This window comes from Penicillium alfredii, assembly GCF_028826965.1.
Source record: "Penicillium alfredii strain IBT 34128 chromosome Unknown utg000007l_segment0_segment0, whole genome shotgun sequence".
Classification (NCBI taxonomy): Eukaryota; Fungi; Ascomycota; class Eurotiomycetes; order Eurotiales; family Aspergillaceae; genus Penicillium; species Penicillium alfredii.
Window position 1 is genome coordinate 252,919 of NW_026622704.1, and position 22,356 is coordinate 275,274.

General features: G+C 52.7%; 11 protein-coding genes across 11 annotated transcripts; 5 read left to right on the forward strand and 6 right to left on the reverse strand.

Moving 5' to 3' along the window:
• Positions 1-1,010: 1,010 nt before the first annotated feature.
• Positions 1,011-1,718, forward strand: NUU61_004756 (uncharacterized protein; the record flags this gene model as incomplete). The annotated part of the gene is made up of 2 exons (XM_056655338.1): positions 1,011-1,314; positions 1,408-1,718. The coding sequence occupies 2 exons, from the start codon at positions 1,011-1,013 to the stop codon at positions 1,716-1,718; spliced, it is 615 nt and encodes a 204-aa protein (XP_056510951.1).
• Positions 1,719-2,330: 612 nt separating this feature from the next.
• On the reverse strand, positions 2,331-3,101 carry NUU61_004757 (uncharacterized protein; the record flags this gene model as incomplete). The annotated part of the gene is made up of 1 exon (XM_056655339.1): positions 2,331-3,101. One exon carries the CDS (start codon positions 3,099-3,101, stop codon positions 2,331-2,333), a length of 771 nt encoding a protein of 256 aa, XP_056510952.1.
• A 1,541-nt stretch (positions 3,102-4,642) lies between these two features.
• NUU61_004758 (uncharacterized protein) lies at positions 4,643-4,867 on the reverse strand (the record flags this gene model as incomplete). Its single annotated transcript, XM_056655340.1, has 1 exon — positions 4,643-4,867. The coding sequence occupies one exon, from the start codon at positions 4,865-4,867 to the stop codon at positions 4,643-4,645; it is 225 nt and encodes a 74-aa protein (XP_056510953.1).
• Positions 4,868-5,796: 929 nt separating this feature from the next.
• Positions 5,797-7,512, reverse strand: NUU61_004759 (S8/S53 family peptidase; the record flags this gene model as incomplete). Its single annotated transcript, XM_056655341.1, has 4 exons — positions 5,797-6,048; positions 6,114-6,472; positions 6,543-6,918; positions 6,991-7,512. 4 exons carry the CDS (start codon positions 7,510-7,512, stop codon positions 5,797-5,799), a joined length of 1,509 nt encoding a protein of 502 aa, XP_056510954.1.
• A 1,029-nt stretch (positions 7,513-8,541) lies between these two features.
• On the forward strand, positions 8,542-9,052 carry NUU61_004760 (uncharacterized protein; the record flags this gene model as incomplete). The annotated part of the gene is made up of 2 exons (XM_056655342.1): positions 8,542-8,734; positions 8,838-9,052. 2 exons carry the CDS (start codon positions 8,542-8,544, stop codon positions 9,050-9,052), a joined length of 408 nt encoding a protein of 135 aa, XP_056510955.1.
• A 178-nt stretch (positions 9,053-9,230) lies between these two features.
• On the reverse strand, positions 9,231-10,160 carry NUU61_004761 (putative FHA domain protein SNIP1; the record flags this gene model as incomplete). Its single annotated transcript, XM_056655343.1, has 1 exon — positions 9,231-10,160. One exon carries the CDS (start codon positions 10,158-10,160, stop codon positions 9,231-9,233), a length of 930 nt encoding a protein of 309 aa, XP_056510956.1.
• A 204-nt stretch (positions 10,161-10,364) lies between these two features.
• On the forward strand, positions 10,365-11,297 carry NUU61_004762 (J domain-containing protein; the record flags this gene model as incomplete). Its single annotated transcript, XM_056655344.1, has 1 exon — positions 10,365-11,297. The coding sequence occupies one exon, from the start codon at positions 10,365-10,367 to the stop codon at positions 11,295-11,297; it is 933 nt and encodes a 310-aa protein (XP_056510957.1).
• Positions 11,298-11,687: 390 nt separating this feature from the next.
• Positions 11,688-13,244, forward strand: NUU61_004763 (alpha/beta hydrolase; the record flags this gene model as incomplete). Its single annotated transcript, XM_056655345.1, has 2 exons — positions 11,688-12,181; positions 12,254-13,244. The coding sequence occupies 2 exons, from the start codon at positions 11,688-11,690 to the stop codon at positions 13,242-13,244; spliced, it is 1,485 nt and encodes a 494-aa protein (XP_056510958.1).
• Positions 13,245-13,612: 368 nt separating this feature from the next.
• On the reverse strand, positions 13,613-16,015 carry NUU61_004764 (uncharacterized protein; the record flags this gene model as incomplete). The annotated part of the gene is made up of 1 exon (XM_056655346.1): positions 13,613-16,015. One exon carries the CDS (start codon positions 16,013-16,015, stop codon positions 13,613-13,615), a length of 2,403 nt encoding a protein of 800 aa, XP_056510959.1.
• A 265-nt stretch (positions 16,016-16,280) lies between these two features.
• NUU61_004765 (uncharacterized protein) lies at positions 16,281-17,339 on the forward strand (the record flags this gene model as incomplete). Its single annotated transcript, XM_056655347.1, has 1 exon — positions 16,281-17,339. The coding sequence occupies one exon, from the start codon at positions 16,281-16,283 to the stop codon at positions 17,337-17,339; it is 1,059 nt and encodes a 352-aa protein (XP_056510960.1).
• Positions 17,340-18,024: 685 nt separating this feature from the next.
• On the reverse strand, positions 18,025-21,879 carry atg11 (autophagy protein ATG11; the record flags this gene model as incomplete). The annotated part of the gene is made up of 2 exons (XM_056655348.1): positions 18,025-21,765; positions 21,799-21,879. The coding sequence occupies 2 exons, from the start codon at positions 21,877-21,879 to the stop codon at positions 18,025-18,027; spliced, it is 3,822 nt and encodes a 1,273-aa protein (XP_056510961.1).
• Between the last annotated feature and the right edge of the window lie 477 nt (positions 21,880-22,356).

Here is a 22,356-nt window from a genome sequence, read left to right on the forward strand (position 1 = left end):
CCTTTTTTCCCTGTCTTTTTTTTTTTTTTTTTTTTCTCTTTTTCTCTTGTTTCTTGACGTTGTGACGTGTTTTGCATTGCATGTATGAGTTGCGACTCTGGCGCTGGCCTTGTGGATGGTTGCATTAGGGTTTGAGAGCGTCGGATACCCGGAGACTTGGAAAACCATTGCATCTACATATACCGCTAGAAAAGAAGAAGCATTAGGGCTTTATTAATTAAACAAGTACTCTCTTGTTATCATTGGGGTTAATGTTTACTTTTGCAATTCCGAGTAATCTACCTATAGGTAGAAGTGAAGTCTTGGTGATGTGTACCGGTCATCCCCGACCTTAAAACTACCCCAAGAATCCTGGGGCGACAAGCTGGGGAAACGATTAGCAAAAGGATCATGGGGTGGGTTATTCCATTGTTATTCTTGGCCGATAATAATAGCACAGCAGGTCAAAGCGGATGTCTGTCTTGTCGATCGCAATCAGATGGGACATACATAGTGCTGACTCGACATTCAGCCTCGTTTTTTCACCCTCAGCTTTAGCTTCAGGATTGTGAAGAAGGGAATAGTCCCTGCAAGTTGTATAGAATACTGGATTTTTAAAGCCACACCTGCAATATCATGATCTGAGGCACCACCCCCGACCTCTGTCCGATGATATAGCAAAGTGAATATCGTACTAAGTATAACCCATTCCCCAACAACAAATCAGCCTCTACTGCAAGCGACAGATTCTAATAATAAAAATGCGACCCAAATATCTCAATTGCCCCATCAATCCAGGGGCCACGAAAGGAACAATGGGGCCATGGCAGCAAAAGTGGGCCATGACTGATGGGGGCTATTCCAACTCCCCCATAACACTACTATAAAGGGCTGAAAGGGCGATGATGGGCTCTCTCTTTTCCATTCCTGTCTTTTTTTTACCAAGTTTAATACATTTGAACTTGTGTATATTTTTCTTGTCCGGACCTTTTCCCTTGATCCAACAAAAGAGATCCAAGGCCATTTCGACAATGAAGCTCTCCGGTGTTACTCTTCTGTGCGCTCTGAGCGGCCTCGCCGCCGCCCTTCCTCCCTCCGGCACCTCGTCGAGCGTGCGCAACTGGCAACCGGCGACTACGATAAAGCACTCGCCCACGACGCAGCCCTCGGGCCCGCCGCTGAAGCCGCACACTGAATACGTGCGTCTCTTCAAGGATACCAACCACCAGGGACAGGGACCCATCCCCTGCAAGGTCGAGGTGCACACCAAGTTCCTGAACGCGACGTCCGCCCGGGTTGGACACTATAACCCGCAGAAGGACGAATGCGAGATGGGTATGTCCCCCCCACCTCCCCTTGTTCATTTAAGGCATCTGAGGTATATACCATCAGATTAAAAGAACACTTTATACTGATGCTCCAAAACAGACCGCCCCAACAGCAGCACCTTCGTCTGGTCCACTATCGGCGCCCACGGCTTCGTCTCGCTGGCCTACCAGGATGACAACAAGCCCGAGTGGGCTGACAACAGCGGTGGCTCCTACGTTGCTGGCGCGCTCTATCTCAAGTACAACCCCAACGGTGATACTGGGGCCTGGGTGCAGTACACTCTCCCGGTTGGTCTGAAGTCCGACTGCCATGCGTTCCTGTCTGGTGGCCAGCTGTGGACTCAGAAGCGCTGCAATGTCAACCTGAAGAAGTGGCCCGGTGGTTCCGATAGCATTGCCGTCATCCCTTGAAAAGATCCCCGATCTGGACTGGTTCTAGTTGGGTTCTTCTATCATCAATAGGGATGGTGGGCGGCTTTCTACTTCTTCTTTTTGAGGCGTTCCCTTGTATAGACCCTCTTTTGGATGTTGGGATTCCGCATCTGCTCAGTTCTTTTTTCCCCTTCTTACTTTACTGTCTTATGTGAATGATGGCATGTTCTTGTAATGTGATATACTTAGACAAGCGAAAAAAAATAGAAAAAAAAATAGAAAAAAAAATAGAAAAAAAAATAGAAAAAAAGTCAACAAAATCGGGGTCACCCCCACCAAAACGGGCTATGTGCTTCATTATTATAGATCTAAAAAGATACTTGCCTGCGTTTATGCTCCGGTGTTGGTACAAACTTCTGATAATACACTGACTTTTTTTTGAAGTTATCACATTCACTGCTACAGGGATATAGCAGCAGAAGCCAGTTCTGGCGTTGTTTCCCATTGGTCTCACTCGTTAGCCGGAGCACGGAGATCTTATCTAGATCACCACCTTTGTAGGAGATCTTATCATGTACCAATTCAGTTTTCAGTCTCGCGAGTCTATTTCTCCTGTGCTTTTCCCTTCTATTCAATTCCTGGCGAAATGCTTCAGTATACTCGTCCGGATCCCACCTCTCCAAGCTTCCTCACCACCAGCTGTTCCATCTCACTCCTTTGGGTGTCATTCAACAAGACCAATCGCTCTTTCCATGCCTCGCTAGGATCGTCCGTCTCCGTTTGCCCGAAAAACCGCCGGTCAATCTTCTGCCAATAGATCGAGTCAAACGCAAAGCTGTGCAGAATTGCATACGCCACCCAGAAATCTCCACTCTCCCAGCTCTGCTGCATCTGATCCGAGAGCCGGGGTGGGCCTTGCTGAGCGGCTATATCTTCACAATGTCTCATTGCAGTGAGGAATGTCTTGAGGCGACGATCGAATACTCGGGTCCAGTCTTCGATCCCCGCAGACCAGAACTCGGGTTTCTCGATAAAAAGCCACCAGGGCGGCGCGTGTGGGAACTCCACTGGTGCAGCATAGGTGAACTCCCAATCCACCACACCGGCAATATGTAGGTATTCATTGAGAAGAGCATTAACTGGCCGGAAGTCGTCGCACCACAGCTTGAATGGACCATGCTCATTAGATAGAAGAGACAATTTCTTGTCTCTAGCAAGCTTGTGAAACAGCTGTCTAGCCACAAACTTCCGGCGACAGTCATCTGCAGATTGGACCGCATCATTCCTCTGGTAGAGTAAATGTTGGATATTGAGCTGTGCTAGGGCCTCAATGTATAAAGATGCCGTCGTGAACGTACCATCTAGAGACGGGAGCTTTGATCGAGGCCGTGTCCCTAAACGCACAAGCTCATTCATATTCATCGATAATGGGCGGCTGACCACTTCCCAAGAGAAATCATCCACCTGATTCAAAGATCAAGCATGACCTTGGCTAGTTGTGTATATAGCATCCCAAGTTGATGTTCATCAATATTTGTGTCAAGAAATCCCCGCTGCTGATTAGGACATCCGGGTATATTAAGAGCATCATACATAGTTGTTGTATGTTCAATGTGGCTCATCATAATGAAAGGGCTCAGGCGGAGGGGGCTATCCTCTCTTGTACCACAGTGAAGAATAAATGGAACCGGGATTGACGTCTGGTCGGAGAGGTATCGCATGACAGCAACTTCATTCTTGACTTTCTCCTCAGGAAAAAGAATGGCGCCAGGCTGTGAGAAGCGAATATTGGTCGCGCTGTATGTGTATTTCATTTGTAAGGTGATATTGAAAGACCCCCTTTAAAGAATTGTAAACTCGGGGTCATCTCCAGAGTCATGCTTCAGATGAATTTCGCAACCGGTTTCTTGACATCGATATCAAGAAACTGAAGCAACCAATTGTCGGACACATTGTCAGATTGTTACCATGCGACATCGTCGTAACACATTTGGGACTCCATATCTTCAAATGCAAAAGATTGGCTATTGGCTGGTTCTGGTGACGAGGCGATTCGTTCGAGCGAAGGTCGTAAATAGAAGAGGGGTCACAAGAAACGCAGGGAGTTCCTCAATCTGATCGAGTTGACAGGAATGCTACTGTTGATAGACAGCGAGAGGTGTAGTCTGTAAGCAATTTAGAGGGAGAAAGAGAACGAGAGGGCTATATGAACCTTCAGAAATCAGGAGCAATCGTGTTAAAGAGAAAAAGACAAAGCAAGTCAATGATTGACAATCACATGATCTGGTCTGGTCGAGATGCAGCTGCAGAAATTGTCAGCCAACAAAATCACGAGTTACTGTATATTTCGGTCTTTTTCTCGTTGGCTAGGGCCCATAATTGTGTGGATTATTTGGAGAGGCGGCTCGCGCGAGGACGGAATAGGGAAGAGACAAGACAATAAATAATCACTATCAAGACCCATCTTAGGTGCTTGGGTCAGCCTGGTATTGTATAGATCGGGATTTGTTTCTTTAGTTTGAACTGTGGCTTCGGTGGTTCTTGCAGCTTCCTGTGGGTCTGCCTGCGCCGAGCTAGGAAAGGCAAACCCTAACTAGACAGCTCAAATCTGATACACAATAAACATAGCTACACAACTAGAATTTCAAGTCGTTTGGTCTCGCCTCTTTGTATTTGCCTTCGAGGATCTCCACCTTAATGTCTTTATTGATGACGAGTGGCATATCGCATTCTTCATGAACTTGAAGGCGACTTGGTACTCCAGGAGTCTTCTAGTCTATCCAGAATCTCGACAATCTTCAATCAGCAAATATCAAGTATTTCTCCCTGGAAAGAAACCACCGCTAAGAAGTATCCGGGGGGATCATATCATATTCTTTGTACAGGCAGTAAGTGGAGTTACAGCACACAAGCTTGAAAGCCAGACTCAGGCTGAGTTGAGCCCAGCATGTCCTGTCAACCCACTACGTCTTCTTTGAAGACTGCTCATTTTCCTTTTCCTTCTTCTTATTCTTCTTCTCCTCTTGCAAGCCTCTCCTGACAGTCTCGTCCAAATCACGCAAGATCTTGTTCTTGGCGCTCTCTGCCGAATTATAGAGCTGTTGCAGAGTTTTGACCACTCCTTTGATACCCCATTTTGCATCTTGTGGCTTGTCGGTTTTGCTTGAGGATGTGGCTTTGTTTGGCATTTCGAAGGCTCGGATGGAGGTGATAGTTCTGTCGGCATATTGTCAGTAAAGCAGAGCTGGGTAATAACAACGCTGGTAGGGCTAGAAGCCCTGACCGTGATGGTATGAACCACGTGAAACTGATGGATAGCTTCTTTTCTTGATGAGCTCAGTAAGTGAGGCTGTATGAAGAGTAGAGATGGGTTTGAAGGAAGATGAATGACCTCAGATTCAGTGGCAGAGAAGAGATTGTTTGCGCTGGCTTTAAACCGTGGGATGGCTGAATTCACGTTAGAAGAGAGAGGAGGAATATGCTCAGCTGAGGCGTCGAAGAATCGCATAGTGGACAGAATTTCAGCCTGCTCGTCCTCAGTTGGTCGTCAGGATATATGGCGGTACTGTAGTATTGGGAGCGCAGCCTCAGCGCTGAGTTGAGATCACCCTTAGTCCCGTGTCATACTGCAAGAGACACTGTTGTCGCAGCCAAATTGCAGGAGACCTCGGTGTCAGGCTATAGGGTTACTGCATAAGAATGGCTTGGCTGGCTTGGTGGGGCGGCTTTGAAATTATCTGTTATTGAACCTAAGAACCATATACAAAGAGGATTAATTGAGAGTAAAAAGAAGAAGGCCTGAAAACTGGTCATAGCTTATGAACAAGCGTAGTCCATTGGGTTTGATACCCAAGATATCACGAGGTTCGACACAGTATCCTTCGAAACACTTTTCGAGGTATTCATATCACATTAAAATTGAAAGCATTGCTGCCTGGTCGCAGCTTGAATTACTTCATCCTCAATCAAGATCCGCTCTGAATCTATGGTAGGTATAAAATTCCAAACGCAAAGAGAAGACGTATGTGAGCGCAGAGCACCCCTAGAATACACAAAACGGTCTAATCTAAAAGTCTATTATAATCATTCATGCAAATCTTTGTTGAAAATCGATCTTTTATCCCGTAACTGGTCGTCCCCGAGCCCAGTTGTATATGGAGTTTACTCGGAGTGGCAGTTCGTAAGGGAGCCTGGGGGTGCCTCGGGGCACCTTCCGGTGGTTTTTCTGGTAAGAGACCCTCTCCAATTGATTTTTAATGCCCACAGCATTGGGATTGCCGTAGCGGTCGAAGATGCGTCCGACCACATCTTGGAAGACAGGGGGGACATTGCAGAGATCAATACTCAGCCATGTTGCCAGCATGCCCGACTATCCACATTTAGTTTGTTAGAAGAGAGGGGGAAAGGGGGAAGGGACTAGAATTTATGACATACCGTAATTGCCGCGGCAGGACTCGTGCCACTATCATAGTGCGAGATGTAGCGGCCATGATCGTCCAGAGTATCGAGATCCGTACACACGGTATAGGCAGAAATCCTCGATCTCCTCCCATCGGGCGTCGTTTGAATCCACAGTGTTCCATCCGCTTGCACGCCACCAATAGGAATAATGTTGTTGCCGGGCCTGGATAAAGCAGTCAAGAATGAATCATCCAGGGTTCTCCCTTCCAAGCCATCATTGCCAGCGGCAACCACCAGAGGAACACCATATTCATTCAGGTCAGCCGCAAAGTCCTGGAACAAGCTCCAGTAAGCACGGTCTGTTTGCTCATCATCGTCGACGCGGTCGCGGTCTATAAAGTAAAGAAAACGGACTCTCAGTCTTTTTGGCCGGAAAGCCAGCAGGAGTTTCTCCAAGCTTACCTCCCGAGATCGAGACAATCGCTTTCAGAGTGAATCCGTTCATTCTTGCATTTTGGGCCTGTGCCCGCAAGACATGGACGATATAGCGAAAGACTAGGCGCCATGTCTCGTAGGAGGTTCTGGCCTGGCGAGTTCCACGGTTCCCCTGGTAGTCATAATCCACTGAGGCTTTGATCAAGTGCAGATCCGCAAACCGAGCCGCTCCCAGCGTGGTGCCTGCCGCCAGAGCGGCCATTTTTGTGCCATGGCCCTCATAGTCAGTGTCAAACTGCTGCGGAAGACGATCCCAGATTCTTCCCCCAATTCTCATTTGAGACGGCATCGCGGTTTCAGGGACCGCCCAGGGAAACACTCGTCGGCCATGCCGGGCAAGCTCCTGTTTTGTATCGACTCTGTTGTCAGCCAACCCCCTGTGCGAGCAAAACATATTCGAACCAAGTATACGTACCGGATGATGTATATTAAAGCCGCTGTCAATCACAAAGATCGGCACCCCCGCACCGTCACTGGAGTCTCGTCGATAGCGTAAATCATCCGGGGCTTCCCCAAGCCCGTTCCACGAGACGAATTGCAATTGCCTGGGAGTGTGTCTTTGTCGTCGCTCCAAACGGGATCCTTCGCTTGGTGCCTCGGATGTATCATTCACAGCCCCCTGTTGTGGGTCTCGCGGCTTTACCTCATTAGCGATCCCTGCGGGGAAGACCAAGAGGATAAAATCTTTCTGGCGAATTTCCTCGGCCTGTGATTCCGTGAGGTTGGTCTGGTAGCTCTGGTACTCGCCATCGGGGAAGATTTCTGGCTTTCCTTGGCCTTCATCCAGTTCTTGAATGAAGGCGTCAAAGGTCGAGACGGGGGTGGATGATTTGGTTCGAATGAGATAGGGCTTCTCAGAGGTGTCTGCAATGGCCCCGGAGAGACACAGCAGCAAAAACACCAGGAGACATGGCTGGGCAAAGATGCCGCACCGCATGATTGACAATTCCCTGGTTGTCAGGAAGAGAAAAGAACGGCCGAGCACACAACTGGGGAGGTAGAGAGAACCCCCCTTTTATTATTACGATTACCATTATAGGTTAATTAGTTCGGAATTTTTCTTTCTGGAACATTTTCATTACTCGTCAAATCTTTTCTTCTGTCAGTTATCAGGGAGGCATGAGCCGCAAGGCCGGCTAATACAATAATAATGGATCTGCTCATGGGGGCCATTCCGGCAGTGTGAACGAGCTGAAGTCAGTGTATGATTTTATGATCTTATGAGGGTATTGATCGGGGCACTGTAGGTTTTCCGCTATGGGCACTGCAAAATCTGACATAAGTCAAAATAGATATTACATAAGAAAATGTAGTGCCAGTAGCGGAAATCCTGTAGCGCCCCGATCAATACCCTCTTATGATATAGTGCATGATGAAATGTATGAGAGAAAGTCTATGAGATTGTCCAGTCTTCCACTCGGGTGTTTTGCTCTTCGAAATGCTCGTTACGTGCTCACGAGTATACATCCAGTCCACATACCGAGGTAGGAAAGGGCTAGAGTTATAGACATCTTGTAGTTGAATGCCCTCTCTGGTCTAATCCCCAATGTCGATACTGTAGAAATCATTTAGAGAGAAAGAAGCATAAACTGGCCGCCCCAAGATCCACCGCGACCCACTTGGATACCAATCAGACCCTCGTCATCTACATCGCTTATTTCGCAAGACCCACCCAATTCCGGTAATAAGAGAATCCTTCGAGTCATGACCTCAAAACTCGGGCATATCGCACCAATCTACATACAGCCAGCTGTCAACCCCCAGCAAACCATGGGTGGTTTACGGGAGCTGACCGTCACTCGACGTAACAAAGGCGATGCCGATGACGTCGATGTCGGATGGAGACTATAAAATACCAAAGAGGCAAATTCCTCTCGACAAGATTTCTACCTTGAACAAAAGACTCGCTACATATTTTCAACCAAGCTATATCGATTACACTCACTTGAACACCAGGCTCAACATCATGTTCGTTGCACGCGTAGTCCCTGCGATGAAACCCCGAGTGGCGACGCCGTTCTGTCCGAGTATCCTGGCCGTTCGATCCATCTCGGGCACTGCCAGACTCCACAAAGGACCCATCGAGACAACCAGGGATACCCTCAAGAAGGCGGACCGGACTGTGTCTGATGCCGCCGTCAAGGGTCTCGACAAGGGTGGTAGGTAGATCAATTACTCGATGCTGCAAAAGAAGAAGGAAAAAAAACAAGGGATCGTCGGATCATAACACAACGGTGATGCTAATATGTACAATTCCTGCAGAAAAAGCCCGCGACAAGATCAAAGACGCCATCGGTGCCACGACGCAGGAGGCCAAGACCAAGTCCGAGTATATGAAGGGTGAAGCTGCCGAGTATGCCGGTCAGGGTAAGGGAAAGGCAGAGCAGGCGGCGGGTGAGGTTAAAGGGAAGACACAGGCTGCTATGGGGGAAATGACCGAGAAGGCCAGAGAAGCGAAGCGGACGCAGCTGGGCTGAACTTTTCATCGACACCAGGAATTTCTTGGGCTTGGATCTGATGCCCTGGTAGGTGCGGGCCGTGTATATTATTTTCTTTAGAAAAAAATTGTAATATGACCGCCGGGCGTTGTTTTTCATCCCTTATTTATATCATTCACTGGATCCACCATCTGCTATTACGGAAGGAACGCACAACTCAGCTGGGAGGCAGCATCAAGACGTATTCCCGAGTGCTTAGTCCAAACCGGAGCACGTCCTTATCCATGATCTCCATGTAGCGGCCAGCCGGCGCGGGCTCCCCATTGACACTAGACCCATTCGCGCTCTCCAAGTCAATGAGATAGGGCTTGACCTTGCCAATGCGGTCACCGAATTCGTTGCGTTTCTCAACGAATCGAAACTGCAGCGCAGCATGCTGCTTCGAGCAGCTGGGATGATCGAGTGGGAAATCTACCACCTGGCGCTCACGGCCGATCAGCCAGCAGCTGCGTTCGCCCAGCTCTACCACCTCTAATAGCTCCTCGCCCTTGAACACGTACATTCGCCAGGGTTCCTTAGGGGGCGGCTTGCGAGCCTCCGGAGGCTCGTGGTATTTCAAGACAATAGTTTCACCGCCTCCCACCTGGACCGAGTTGCTCTCGGCCGCAAGTCGTCCTGTCGCATTAAAATTGGGCTTTTGTTTTTCTGGCGCCGGTGCATCCGAGGACTGCGTCACTTCCGTGGCGTTAAACGCGTCGGATTGCGAGGGCAGCGGGCCTTTTCGTTGTAATGCTCGTGGTGGACTGCGCGACCGCCGTCGAGAGCGAGATCGAGGTCGTGGACTTCGGCGTTTCCGTGACGATCGGTCGTGATCGCGCCCATCGCGGTGTCGATGGCTGCGGTGTCTGTGTCTCCGGCGGTCTTCGTCTACTGAGCTTGTCGAGTGCTCTCGACGCTGACGTTGATGCCTGCCACGCTCCTCTCTAACACTAGCCCTCCCAGAGGGGCTGCGGGAACTTCGTCGTCGAGGACTGTCTCGACGAGAGCTGCGGCGATCGTCGTCTCGTCGCCGGTCTCGGTTTCGGTCGCGGGAACCAGATGCTGAGCGCCGCCTGCGGTCACGATAATCGTCCTGAGAACCGGCCATTTTTTTTATGACAAAATGCCAGCAGAGAAGAGCAAGGAAGAAGCGGAAGTGAAGTTGAACTGGAGATTTGGCAAGCTCCGACACACGTGACTCCTCCGAAGCCGGCCCCATCGTAGTGAGGGGAGAAGCTCAACTCTCCACCAGTCAATCCATGAGGAGAGCACCGGGATTCAGGCCGTGCTCTCTACAAAAAACCATGCGGCCATGCTTAAGAAAGCCAATATTCTTTGCTGCGGAGGCTTCCAGCTCCTGAGTCCGTCAGCCACCGTTCCGCCACCTCGTTTGCCCGCATCCCCAGGTCAAGGACTGCAAGCACCTCGTGGCAGTAGGAGCTATGCCACTGCATCAGATACCTACAATCACGATTATTCATGGCCCACTACCCCATCATTCAGCCCCTACGATGTCTTCAACATACACCGCGGTGCCCCGTACTCGAAGAGCCGATACTATGAACTCGTCAAGATCTACCACCCGGACCGCCCCTCCCACGACCACCCGTTGTGCCGAGAACTGACCTCAGAAGTGCGACTGCAACGCTACCGAATCGTGGTGGCCGCGCACGAGATTCTTTCGGATCCCAACAAACGAGCCGCCTACGATCGGTCCGGTGCGGGGTGGAGCTACACACCGACACGGTACAACACGGCCGCCGAAGCCACAGCCGAATGGGGTCCGTACGGACCGACGATCTATGCGAATGCGACGTGGGAGGACTGGGAGCGCTGGCATAACCGCCACCAAGGGCAGCAGCGGCACGTCGTCGACCACCGCACCTTCACACGGCTCGTGATTCTTCTGGCGCTATTCGGGGGCGCCGTGCAGGCGTCATGGATTGGCCAGCTGAATACTGGCTTCGAGCAGCGGCTGCGCGAGGTCAATGAGGAGTCGACGCGTTTCCTGGTTGGTCGTCGCCAAGAGGCTGTGAACCAGATGGCTTCGAACGATGCTCGTGTGCAGCACTTCCTCATTCGGAGGGATCCCTCGGGGTCGGGTCTCAAGGATGACGAACAGTCTGTTTATCAAAAAGAGTTGAATCCTCGTCGCGGGTCCGAGGCGAGCGTGGCGGGTGATCGCCCGGAGACCGAACAGACGGTTGACGTAGAGCAATCGAGGGAATCCCAACCGCCGTTCTGATCTGATTGCATTTGTTTATAGGTGCATGGCGTTTTGGGTGGTTCAATTCGGGTGTTTGGTTTCATGCGCGAGGTATACGAAGGACCGAAGATGCTGAACATATTCCTCCCCAGCAACGCTCTTTATAAATACATAAAATACATAAACAGATATATTGATGAAAAACGATCTCCATTCTGTCAAAACCGCTATAATACTCAAGAGCATAGAAGATCTGAGGGGAGATCCTCCTAGCGGGTCCACGGTATGGATGGACCTCGGCACTTGAACGCCACCAAATCCTGTTTGACGATATATAGTCCACCTCCAGCACTCACCTATTCACTCATTGCGAGCGACTACACATCTTCTCTGGGACTCTGCTCCCAGCCACTCTCCCTGTGTTTCACCATGCGCTCAGTCAAACACTCGATCAGCCTCTTGAAGGCGATGCTATTGCGGATCCCCATGATCCTCAAGACGATCTTCTTGCATGGCATCGGCATGTCCCCCGCGTCAGGGAAACAGGACCTGCGCACCGAATTGACGGTCGCGGTCATTCGCTCCTTCGTTACATTTGAGCTGCCGCTCGAAAAGACCCAGAAGAACAGCATGCGCGACCCCGGCATCAAGGGGCCCATGTGGGTGTCCAAGGTGACGCTGTCGCAACCCGAGGTCGACGTGCGTGAGGCCGTCCTGCGCGCCATCGACGATCTCAAAGTTGGCGGCGAGACCTACGATATCCCCGATATCGCGGTCGTCGAGGCTGAATGGACGGGCCACCGCCGTGGCGTGGGCAAGCGCAAGCCGCAGCCGGATCTAACAGAGGAAGAGAAATACCGCCGGCTGCGTAGTGAAGCGCCGTCTGATATGACGGTCCTCTATTTCCATGGCGGTGCATACTTGTGAGTTCCTTCGGAGGAAAAAGAGGGGTTTGATCAAGCTGGTTTGGTACATTGCTAACCGTGACTCTCTAGTGTCATGGACCCATGCACGCATCGCGTCCCTGTCGCACACCTCTCGCGCTTGACCGGCGCGCCTGTCCTCTCGGTTCGGTACCGTCTAGCACCACAGAACCCATTCCCGGCGGCGCTGGTCGACGCCCTGACAGCCTATCTCTCGCTAATTCACCCGCCGCCGGGCGCGCTACACAAGCCCGTGCCAGCCAACAAGATCGTCATAGCCGGCGACTCGGCGGGCGGGAACCTCTCGCTCGTACTATTACAGACGCTGCTGACCCTGCGGCGCAGCTCACGAACCATCCGATTCCACGGCACCGACGTACCAGTCGAGCTGCCAGCCGGCGTAGCCGGTATTTCACCGTGGTGCGACCAGACACACTCGCTGCCATCAATAGTCCGCAACGCACACCTCGACTACATGGACCTGTCGACCCAGGCCAGCACCGACGAAGATAACGCGACAACAATGCCAGTGCCGTCGCTCCCCTTCCCGCCCGACGGCATCTGGCCAGTCTCGCCGCCGCGCGTGGGCATGTACACGCACGCCGTCACAGCCCTGCACCCACTCGCCTCGCCGTTAGCCGCGCCCGCCGACCTCTGGAAAGATGCGCCGCCGGTCTTCATCTCGACCGGCGAGGAGGGCCTCGCGGACGAGGGCGCCGCGCTGGCGCGGCGCATGCACCAGGCCGGGGTGCCCGTCGTCGCCGAGCAGTTCGAGGGCATGCCGCACTGCCACGGGCTGCTCATGATCGCTACGCCCGCCGGCCGCCGCTTCTTTCAGGGCCTCGCGGGGTTCTGTCGCGATGCGGTTGCCGCTCGCGTCTCGGCTTCGGGTTGCTTGACGTTTGTGGAATTCAAGTTGCGGACTGAGCGGGAGATTCCTTTGGATAAGGCGTGCGAGGTCGCAGATGAGGAGATTGATGCTCGTATGCAGCGACAGGCTGCTTGGCGCTCTGAGGGCGAGATGCTCTTGCAGAAGGAGTGGTGGGAGAGGGCGCGACTGTGAGGTGGTTTGGTTTTTTTTTTTTTTTTGGCTCGTTTAATTTGCATTGGGGATTGGATATAAACGATGATATACCCTGTGTGCTCCCTTCATGATTCTTTATGATCAATATCATCTTGGTACCTTGGCACCTACATGCACCCTAGTCTCTATGAATAAATGAGCTAGGGTGTGTGGTGTGTACTATGAATTCTTAGAATATTTGAATATCCGGTCCGATTAAGAATAAAGTCGCCTTGATAGATCCATGCATGCTTTAATGAATACCAAAACCCTCGCTAAGCACATTGTATGAGATCCCGAATGACACGCCTTTCCCAGAAAAACAGCGAAGAAAAAAGAAATTAAGAAGAAATGCCAGTGCTTATCAGCTAAAGGTATTCGTCATCATCCATCGACGCCTGCTCATCATCCCACCGAGGCGGAGGAGCATCACGAGGAGTCCACACAGGCTGCTGCTGTGGTGAAGACACGACACGTTGCGCTGGAGGCGGTGACAGCCACGGAAACGAGACCGGGGTGCCGTTGACCCGGATCTCGCCCACGATATTCTTCAGTTGCGGTGGTTCGTCCACATAGCCATCCCACAGACCCAGCAGCTGCGCCACCAGACGGAAGAACGCAACAGCAACAGTACAGACGGGCGTCAGTAGAGTCGACAGATGCGACCAACGCCATAGCATGGTCGTGGTCACCCACGGGAAATGTGGCGCATCGGGCTGCAGACAGTAGCCGTCGCAGGTGTCGGAGACGAGAGGATGACAGTATTGCTCGCACATGAGGCATTCGATGACATACCACGAGAGCGAGACCACTGTCAACCAACCCAGCTTGGTGAGCTGTCTGCGTCGGGAGACGGAGTTGCGGGTCCACAGTCGAGGAAGGGGAATTGCGGCGTACACACGGCCATCGGATTGCGTGCCGCAGCTCTCGCAGGTCTCGCCTGTGTGCAGGTGTGCTGGCTGGGTATTCTTCTTGGGTGAGCTCGGCCGTGATGCGGCTTCTGCGTCTCGGGCAACATGGTCTTCCAGGCTGCTGAGGCCCTTCTTCACCTCGTTGATGTTCTTGACCAGCGAGTACAGCTTCTCATTCAACCGGTCAATATCGACCGAGTCATTTCCATTGGAGCTAGCAATCTTCAACCTCTCAAGCACGGCTTTTTCGTATTCGGCCTCTTCCTCCTCGTCGGTTTTGAGTAGAGCCGGTTCGTCCAGAATTGCCTGGAGAGACTCGATCGTGTCATCTCCCATATCAAGCTCCTCCTTCCCTGAGTTCACGTCCTCCATGACCGTCTCTAGGGCACTCTTTGGCAGCTTGGGTCGAATCAATGGAGGCCTGGCCCGCTTTATAGGTTGTGACTCTGGCGAAGACTCTTTTTGTGCGTTTTGGACAAGTTTTGCATCTTCGGGTTCGGGTTTAGGTTTCAGTGCTTCCACCGGCGGGTTCGACTGTTGCGTGGCATTTTCGGTTTCTTTTGCTGACTCTGGCGGAGGAATGATATCCTGAGTTAAATGGCTAGGGATTTTGGAGACCCGTTCGGTCATAGGGGTATCAATCCATGCACCCGTCACTCTGGGAGTCTTGTCGTAGATCCTCCCTCCAAAGAGCTTCGGTTGATCGGGAGTCTTGATAGAATCCAGATTGGGGCTCTCGGTCCTGGATAATCTCCGCAGCAGATCCTGGGAGTCTCGCTGTCTGGGGCTTGTTTTGTTGAATTTCGAGTTCTTGTGAATAGTGATAGGTGTATTGGGAATGGTTTCGCCTTCACCCAGCGCATTCTGCTCCGAGCCAGGCTTTTCCTTCGTGCCATTCTCTTGTGTCTCTTGGGCATGGGCATTGGCAGTGCGCTCTCCAAGAGCGCTCCTCACAGGAAGACCGCTGCGGCCGAGGGAACGGGGAGATAGGTGAGGAAATTTCGGGACTGAGTCGTTTTCTTGTTTCGTCTTGGGTGCCAAGTCATCACCTGGGGCCTCCTTCTGCTCCTGTGGATCGGACACACTGCGTCGACTGACGTTTCTCAACCAGTCTTGGTGGCGGGTTGCTCGACTGCCCCAAGTCGAAGGGAGGTTCAACGAAGGCCCACGATTCCCATCGTCCTCCGACACGTGCTGCGCTTCTTCCTCCTCTTCCTCCCGTCTTTGTAGATTGCCTGCCGTCAATGCCGGTCGGTTTCCGACATTGGCCCTGCTGAAGACAGGCGAATCCTTGCCCGTGACGCGTCTCAAGCGCTGTTCGTCCCTGGCATAATCGGTAGTTCTCCTGCGGGGCGGATGGTCTGCATTGTCGTCGAGGAAGCTTGCGTCAGAGAAGATATGGCCATCCTGCGAGCCTGCTGTATTTCTCTCTCGTGCGCGTGAAGACTCGCGACTCATCCGGCTCGCCGGCCGCGTCTCCCTCTGGGCCGCCCAATCGCCGTCTTGCGCGACGAAATCAGCTAGCGTCCCGTCTTCCTCGATCCTCCTGTACACATCGACGAGTTCTTCGGGTGGGTTGGAGGTATCAGAGACTGGTGAGGAGAGCACGCCGCGCTGGCGTCGAGGGCTCAGGGTTGACCCCGGCGGAGGGCCGTCGTTAGACATGGGGATGCGCGAGGCAGCTCGATATGCTCCTGCTAGACTGCTCGTGGGGAAATTGTGGCGGGGACGCGTCGCATTCTTCTTCGAGGGAGTAGGGAAGTGGGAGGTGTCGATGTCGAACTCGTAGCTGGAGTCGGGTTGCGCGTGGTCGAAGGACGACTGAGGAGATGCCAGAGAAGCGTGTTTACGAGATGACATGGTCGCAATATACAAGTAAATTAAGAAACGACGCCCCTCCCTTTCGCAATAGTGAAGGGGAAGGGGACCAAGTCCAGCTACCATTCCCCAACGCGGGTAAAAAGAAGTGGGTCGTGGAGAATCCAGTTGACTTGTTTATTTTACTGCATTTTGCCTCCCGATGACGATGCTCCTGTGCGCGTCTCGGCTGACCCGCTCACGGGCGTCTTTTCTGCGATAAAAAGAACACTCGTTTCCTCCTCTCCATCCAACACCCTTTTTCACCATGACGAAGTCCGCGAGACGGTCCAAAGACAAAACAATCTCCAGCTCGGGCACCTCGACGCCAAGCTCGACCTCGGGCCCCATTCCACCCTTCACCAAGGTTCCGGCAGCCTTGAAATCGTTCGTCGAGCCGCTATCCTCAGAGGAGGTATACCTAGTGCACATCGACACGACAGTGACCGATCAGAAATGGCAAGCATTCCTCGTCCCGTCGGTAGTCAACGCGGTAGTCGCCGTCGTGATCGTGCTCCGAGTCTACATGGGCTTTAGCGTCTACCCAGCACTCGTGGCAACTCTACTCGGGCTACAGAGCTCGATGAGCGTGGCGCCAACGTTATCATGGACGGAAAAAGCGCAGATTACCCTCCGCCGAACAGGGACCCTATGCATCGACTACTTCCTCGTGACACTGTTCCTGTCCTGGCCGATCCACTTCGTACTGGGACCGGTGCGGTGGCGGCGCGCCATCGGGTTCCGCGAGCGCGAGATCATCGTGCGGCGCAGCCACCGCAGCTGGAGCCAGAAACTCAAACGCAACACGTGGATCCGCGACGACGAGGCCATGCGCGACAAGATCGTCGCCGCCGTCACGCCCGAACGCATCGCCAAGACCGGATATTTGCTCGTCGACGCCGACTGGAACCTCGACTACGCTGCCATGATCCGCGCCCATGCCCTGGTCGACCGTACGCGCAAGGGCGATGGCGTGCAACTGGATGAGTTCCGGACTGCCGTGCTGGTCCACACCGACGCTGACGGCTGGCTGATCTGGCGTGTTGGCGATGAAAACACTCCCGCTGCCCGCCAGCGGTCCGCGCAACGCGACCAGATCCTGACTTTCAAGGAACGTTTGACCGCCATGGGCAAGGAGGACTTGTTCTTCCGCTGGGTCGAGCTGATCCAGTGGGAGAGTTCGCAGCCCGGCGGCTTCACCGCGGAGCGCCAACGGTCGGCTATGGTGCAGGTTCAGCAGATGTTCGAGCAGGAGAATGTGGATTTTAGCAGCTTCTGGGACGATGTGGGTGGCCTTGAGGGTATGGATGATTTCAAGACTCAATAACCCGCTGTGAATCATATTTCTTTCTTTTCTTTTCATTTACTCCTTTTCATTTACTCCTTTTCTCAACATCTTTATCTCTATCTATGTTCCATTTCATTTCATCTTCCCTCGTGTTGTTCTGTAGACATGGGAGCACCCCGTGGCTGTATAGAAGCCACAGATGAGAGCCTGAAACTTATGAATGGAATGCAGCTGGAAGATTATATGGAATTGTAAACTGATCTACGCAAATTTGCAAGCTACAAGATCCAAAACAAAAGTGTATGCATTGTTGGGTATCTCAGTCACATAAGTCAACTTCGCGGTCATATCTTCCCAGCACAATCCCGAAGCTGAAGATTTAGAAAAAAAAAAAAAAAGGAAATAAAATAAAAATGAAAACAAAATAAAAAGTCAAAACACGCCAGAAATTCAAGACGCCCAATAGTCTTTCTACTGTGCGCCTTCCAGTCGGTAGTCTAGAGACCAGAGCTTTTCCCACGGGCGAGATCTACCCGCGGGACGGCGTCCAGATGTCGATCGAGACGACGGGGACGAAGCCGAGGTGATGTCCCCTGTAACTGGAGGAATCGATGCTGATGCGGGATCCAGCTCGGCCTAGATAGAGAGAAATATACGTATAAGCCTTCTAGCCAGCAAGTGCATGACCCGGGAAAAGCGGGAAGTGGTTGGCATCTCCTACTTTTCACGGGCCGAGGAGCAAGTCACGGCGAACCTCGTCGAAGATCGGAGCAGCCTCTCGCGGCTGCGAGCCGGCGTCCGCATCAGCGGGACGGACAAGATCTGTGGCAGAGTCGGTGGCTTGCTGCGAGGGGGTCGGAGTGCCTCGTTTGGAGGTGGAACTATTGCGGCGACTGTCGAGGCTTCTGGAGAGCGTTTTGGCGACGGCGCTTTCGTCAGCCGGGCGTTTGAGCCGGATGCTGCCCTTGGCGTCGACATGCGCTGAGGCGACGGTGCTCTTGGCGATACCCGGGGTGGCGGGCGCGCCGGGCTTTTCCTCTGTGGCGTCGAGGAGATACCAGCGCAGACCGTCAGATAGCTCAAAAGGATTCTCGTCATCGAGAGAGGCGCCGTCACTGGCGTCTCCGAGAGACCGCCGATCCGGCGCGACGCCATTCATCGACTTGGAGAGGTCCACGACGCGTTCTTCGATCTTGGTGATGCGGGCCAGTAGCCAGTCTCGGGTGTGCAGTTTGTGGGAGTCTTGCTCGCGCAGGAAATAATGCGGCGCACCGACGTTAAAGGCAGCCCAGGAGCGGATGGCCTGGTTCCGTGTGGGGAGGAAAAGACCGAGGTCTCCTTCTTTGAAGGATCGATAGGCAATCTTGTCGTGAGCTTCGCTCTGGACTCGGTGATACTTGTCACGATAGCCTCGGGCTTCTTTCTGCCACTTTCGAGCCAGTACCTCAATATCCTTGACGCGTTTGACGATGACCTCTCCAAAGAGGGCGACATCGAATTGAGCCAGACTTTCCATGAAAGCTGAGAACCGGGTCTCCTCTTCCTCCGGATTTTCGGCTTGTGTCCAGCCCAAAAGCGCTGTGTCGGGTTTCAAAGACACAATGTCGGACTGGCTGAGGCTCTCCCCAAGACTGGACGACGCATTGACTTTGGAAGCTCGTTGGACGATGAGGCGTCCATCCTGCTGGATAACCGTAAAGCCCAGCTGCTCCAGCATCCGTCCTAGCTTCTCCACTTGCGTGAAAAGCTGCTTCGAAAGCTCGTGCGATTTAGATGATCGAGCTTTGAACCAGGCCACCGCATGCTGCTCGGTCTCCGAAGGTGCGCCGGCTTTTCTCTCCCACTCGGCCGCTTCATTCTTCCAACTTTGAGCTAGGGATTTAGCTTCGTCTAGCTTCTGAGATAGGCTTGATTGTTTTTGCTCCTCTTCAGCAAGCCGTTCACGTAGTGCATCAGAACCGCTCTGGCCGGCATCTATTTGAGATTGCAAGGAATTGAACTTAGTGCGCTCCTGACTCAGTTCAGTTTCGATATCCTTGAATCGCGATTGCTCTTGCGAAAGCTCCTCCGTCAGTCGAGACACATCTGCCTCCCGATCTCCTAGAATCCTCGCCTGTACTTCGGCTTCCGTTTCAAGTTGTTGGACCCGTTCTTCAAGAGTCTTGTTTTCGGCTATCGCCTGGGATGCATTTGCTTCTGCGCTTCGAGCATGGATAGACAGTCCCTCGGAAAGAACCTCGATGGCTTTAATAAGACCAGGAAGCTCGAGAGGCACAGAGCCCCCAGGTGACAAGCCCATGAAAACAGCTTGGAGAGTCTGGTAGTTGTCATGATCTTTCAGGCCCGATTCATTTTGAAGGCGCTCAAGCTCATCAACCCTGGTTTGAAGATTTCCTTCTTTCTCCTGTTGGGCCTGGATGCGCGCTTTTAGATCATTGGCCTTTTGGGCTTCCTCGACAGTACTAATGTGAGCACTTTCTAGATCAATCTCGAGTTGATGGATGCGCTCATCAGCTTCCTGCCTCTCATGGTCTCGGCCGTCCATAAGCCGATCAAGCTCCTCTTCTATCTCTTCGGTGCGAAGTTTAAACTTCTTCACCTCCGTCTCCAGGTATCTGCGCTCGTCTTCGAATTCGCGCTGTCGCGCTTCCAGATTTCCAATCAGATCTTTCTTCGTGGACTGAGCTTCCTGGAACTTATCAGAGCTGGACTGCCGCTCGGCATGTGCTTCTTTATGAATCCGTTGCACGGTCTCCTTTTCGGCCGCCAGCTCGGCTTCGAGGCTGACTATGCGCTGGGCAAGCGCCTTGTCTTCGGGGGGCTGTGTTACCGATATTCGCCGCGATGAGACAGAAGATCGCCGCGACAGGGCATCGGGATGCGGTGATGCAGGGGAGCTGGGGAAGTCTGGGCCAAAGTTCCCGCTTGCTGGCCGGCTGAGCTGGCTTTGACGATGGAGAAGGTCTTCCAGTTTTCGAATACGACTTTCAGAGCCCCTCAATCGCTCTTCCAGCTTTGTTTTTTCCTCCTGCAGACTTCGGATCAAATCATCTCCCCGTAATAGGAGAGAACTCCGGCTCAGGTCAAATACACTCCCTTGCTTGAAAGCCTTCGCTCGTCGCCGTTGCTGGCGGGTTGGGGTATCTAACTCCTTGAGTTGTAGAGAGAGATCATCCGCTAGATTCGTCAGGGAGTGCTTGGTCCTCAGATCTTCAATGTAGGACTCGGTCTCTTTCCGCGTGACCTCGGGCCATTCGTCATCCTGTCCCTGGAGGTTCACTTCGATCCCTGGGGTCGTAGAATCCGAAAAGGAGATGAAATCGCCCATACTTTTCAGCCACTTCTTCCTCCGACGCTGCTCCTCGTCTCTCAAAACAGCCATCTCCTCGGCCAAAGTCAATGAGTCGGTTTTGATCTTGTCGCTCCATTCTCGTCGACGCACAGACTCGATCAAAATCGATCCATACACGGTGGGCATGTGGAAAACAGTATAAATAATGTCAAATGCATTGCTCTCCACGTCCAGATTAATCAATCGAGCATGAGCGTCGGCTAGGCGGGATTCAATGTTAGATATTGTGCGCATGTGCTGAATCGCGGTCTTTTCCGCGGCTCCGCGACGCCGCACGGCGAGCTCCAGTCCGGTCTGCAGCTCCACGCTGATGTCCGCCAGTGACGGGAGCAGATTTTGGGTGTGATTGAGTGCCAGGCGGGAGATATTCGCCAGCGTTTTCTGGTTGTTAGGGAGACCGAGTACATGTTCGTAATCGGACCCAATCTTCTTTGCGTGGGCTTCCACCTCTTCGAGCAATCCGTCGACCCCATCGACAGGCGACGGGAGAGCCTCATCTACCAAGCGTTGCGTGTCCGAGGCAATGTCACTAACAGCGTTCTCGATATCCTGAACTTGCCCAGCAAAGTGTGGGGACGCTGTCACAGCTTCTGATCCTGCTCTTTGAACCTCGGCCATGTCGACAAAGTCACGAAGCGTCCCCGTGGGCCGGTCTCTGTCCACCTTGGGGGTGGATGGACGTCCGAGAACAGGGAAGTCTTTCCGAGCGGGAATATTCTCGAGGGTTGTCAGAGCCTGCTGCCAACCATCCAAAGCCGCCCGTTGTTCATCGAGCAGATTATTCGCCCACGCCTGGGCCTCTTGGAACCGATGCTCCAGATTCCCGACATGCGACTTTAGATTCTCCAAAGCAACACCCACCGCGCGGTTAATGACATCAGTTCGTTCATTGTGTTCCCGGATGTTTTTATCGATGGATCCACAGCGATTGGTCATATCTAATGCCCAGGTGCGTCGTGCCATGTACAGGTTCCGCCATGCCTGCAAGTCATTTTGGTCTGTCAGGGTAGCTGGCGGACTGGCGGGTCGAAATGGTTCCGGTGGAGGAAGCCCCGGGGGCTCGATATCGGCAGGCTCGCTCACATATTGTCGGTCGTATACAAAGATCTCGGTCTGTAGCAGGTCCAGGCCGCCTCGTTAGCTTACGGGCAGCTTCAAATGTAGTAGCGGGACACCTACTTCAGTGGCGAGTGTTTGGATCTTGACATTCTTTCCACGGGCAGTCATCAATATCTGCCGTGCAGCTGGAATTGACGTATTGCGCACGATCCATGACTTCAGAGCATCCGGCCTGGGGAACGAGGAATGGCGTCAGCTGGTGAATGTACGGAAGTAACCCCGGCATAAGAGAATGCGACCGTCCACCGCAAACAAGATCCGATCGGGAGACATACGAGGCAAAAGAGACTGGGTCGGCCAGTAGATGCTCACCGGTGTGAGCAATGTAGATATGCAACGACATCTCCCCCTCACCAGCGAACGGAGAAGCCCAGGCGTTTCAGACAGAAGACTCGAGAATGAGAGACCAGGACCAGGAGACCGGGGAATAATAAATGATTCGGGGAATAAAAGCAACAGCAAGAAAAGGCCCCTGGAAAGCCGACCGGGTGCGGCTCTGGTTGGAGAGGAGATCTCGTGTCCGAATTGAAGCTCTCATGGGTCCACCGCCTCCCGCCCTCGCCATATCACAAGGTACAGCCCGGC